The 2835-nt window shown below is 37.7% G+C and overlaps 1 protein-coding gene across 1 annotated transcript; it reads right to left on the bottom strand.

Moving 5' to 3' along the window:
- Nucleotides 1-861: 861 nt before the first annotated feature.
- Nucleotides 862-2531, bottom strand: LOC106983348 (obg-like ATPase 1). Its single transcript, XM_053218475.1, is given in 3 exon segments — nt 862-1394; nt 1396-2193; nt 2195-2531. Coding segments are annotated over 3 exon segments (1185 nt in total). The 5' UTR covers nt 2464-2531; the 3' UTR covers nt 862-1276.
- Nucleotides 2532-2835: the final 304 nt, after the last annotated feature.

Raw genomic sequence — 2835 nt, 5'->3', positions numbered from 1 at the left:
AAGAGAAGAATGAAATTCTTCAAATAAAGTTCTTTGGTAAGTTAAGAAAAGGCACTAAAATAACAAACACTTCCGTACATTTTCTTCCAAAGATAATCCTCAGGATTAAATCCTGTTTACAAATTATCAGTTTCTTGATAGTGAACCTTTAGTATTAGGAAGCTTCTACCCTTTTTCTCCAAAAAGTGATTGTATTTGCACTTCCCAACAACTTAACTATATTTGGCTTTCTGTGAAATTCGGTCTGGAAATCAGTGAAAACTGTGTACACAGAATCCTCCAACATTTTATAGCAGTAAGCACATATATATATATATGTGTGTGTGTGTGTGTGTGTGTGTGTGTGTGTGTGTGTGTGTGTATTATCTACATAACAAGCTAGTGAGAAAGGGAAATGGAATACTCACAGTTTACAAATGAAGAAACTGGAGACAGGAGAAAGTAACTTCTCCAAGGTCACCAAGTAATGAGTGGTTAAGATTGGCACCAAGACTCAGGACGTTTCCCTCTCCTCTTTGTCCAGGACCAGCATTGCCACCTCTGTTTTATAAAAGCTTGAGGGAGAAGTTTTTCCATAAGGAGAAACATAGATGGATGTTTATTTAAAGAGCATTGACTCTGGTCACATAGGTCCCAAGTTATTTCATGCATAACAACTTCATCTCCTGGCTACATTGCTGGTAAAGTTTTTAGGAACAACAAATTCATCCACACATTTAGACTGATTCTTATTTCATTCTCAGATTCTCCACTTGGCATAAGGGAACAATAAGGAAAATTTTTGTTCTGTTCCTCACAGTTACAATAATATTTTAAAACATTTTGTTATGAAAGATGAAGTTATAGAGAATAATTATGATCTTTTTTTTTTTTTGGTTTTGTCAAATGTTTTATTGAGTGTAGACATCTGGAGTACTGTAAAACATGCATTATCCACAGATTCAAAAAGGAGCAAGCCACATTGTCCTCACTGTCAAATGTGTCAGGCTTGGCATCCGTGATGGGGATTAATGAAGTATCATGAGAGTAATATGATTCCTGAAAAGCCTCTACAATTTGGACTAGGGTCTTATTCACGTGAAAAGCAAAGCTGTTCACATTTAATGAACTTGCATTTCATTGGAGGTACACAGTGTTTTAATTTTACAACAAAAATAATTCTGTTTTTAGAAGATTCCCATCCCCCAACTGTATTTGTCCCTCAGTTTTCAGAAATTTTAATTAAAAGAAATCCTATCCCTTTTTGGAAGTTGTACATTTATCTGAACAATGAAATTTATTTCTTCTTAGGTTGCTGAGGTATATTAAGTTTGAAGAAGATAATATCTCCATCTTTGACAATGTAATTTCTGCCTTGTTGTCTGTACTTTCCAGCAGCCTTGACCGCATTTTCAACCTTCCTCTTTAAAATCTTCGTATTTCATTACTTCAGCCATAATGAATCCTTTTTCAAAATCTGTGTGAATCTTTCCTGAAGCTTGAGGAGCCTTCATCCCTTTCCTGATGGTCCATGCACATACTTCATCTGGGCCTGCAGTGAAAAAGTATTCTAGTTGGAGTTCTGCAAACCCAGCCTTAATGATCTTTGGCAAAGCGCTTGGTATCATGTTCGCTTCCAGATACTTCTGTCTCTCCTCAGCACTCAATTCTTGCAACTTGAGTTTTAAGTCCCCACTAAAAGGAATGACCAAGGCACCTGGGTCATACTTGTTCACCCACTCTTTAATTTTTATCAACCATTTGTTTTTCTTTCTAATGTAGTCTTTTTCAGAAAGATTAACCAAGTAGACCATTGGTTTTGAAGTCAGAAATAAGTGTTTATTCAACACTTCAATCTCTTTGTCATTCCAATCATGATAGAAGAGAACAGGTTTCTTTTGATCTATAACCCAGGATTTGACTTTGCCCATTATATCATATTCAGGTTTTAATTTTTTATCTCCTCCTCTCACAGCCACTTTTCCTACTTTATCTATAATGGGCCCAATCATTTCCTCATCTTTAAGCTGAAGCTCTTCGTGTATTATTTCTATATCTCGAATAGGATCTACACTTCCTTCAACATGCCTGATATCATCATCTTCAAAACCACGTGTTAGATGAAAGATTCCATCACAGGCACTGATAGGAGATAAAAAGGCATTTCCCAGGCCTTGCCCATTGTGAGCTCCTTTCACAAGCCCAGCAATATCCTACATTTAGAAAGGCAGGAATTTTGCTTGCTGGTTTGTGGTACTGGCAAAGAAAGTCAAACCTTTCATCTGGCACAGGTACTTTGCTCTCATTAGGATCAATAGTGCAGAATGGGAAGTTTTCTGCTGAAGCCTGACTATTGGTTAATACATTGAAGAAGGTAGATTTCCCAGCATTTGGCAATCCAACAATACCAATTTTCAAGGAGGTTCCAAATCTTCCAATGATTGGGGGCGGTTTAATTCCATCACCTCCCTTTTTGGGGCGCATCGTGCTCGGGGCGGGCGATGACACGGGGTCCCAGCGGCAGGGTAGACGGAGTGAGAGGAGGGGAGGAAGGAGGAGAAAGCACAAGCCCAGCCCTTCCGCTGACCAGCACGCACGCTAGTGGCGGTGGCGGCCAATGATGATCTTTTAGAGAGGATAATAATAATCCACCTACAACATACCTTACCATTTTGCCATGTTTCCTTCAGATATTTTCTTAAGCAGTAAAATCCCTGTGTTTCCCCAGTCCCATTCTTTTCTTGCATTACCCAGAGGTAGAACCAGAAAACTACATTTTGTATATTAATCCATACATATTTATATAGTACTTTTGCATTTAAATTGCTTTAAATATAATATTTTTTGTATTTATAT

Source organism: Acinonyx jubatus, chromosome A2 (genome assembly GCF_027475565.1).
Source record: "Acinonyx jubatus isolate Ajub_Pintada_27869175 chromosome A2, VMU_Ajub_asm_v1.0, whole genome shotgun sequence".
Lineage (NCBI taxonomy): Eukaryota > Metazoa > Chordata > Mammalia > Carnivora > Felidae > Acinonyx > Acinonyx jubatus.
This window is presented reverse-complemented; position numbering and strand designations above follow the sequence as displayed.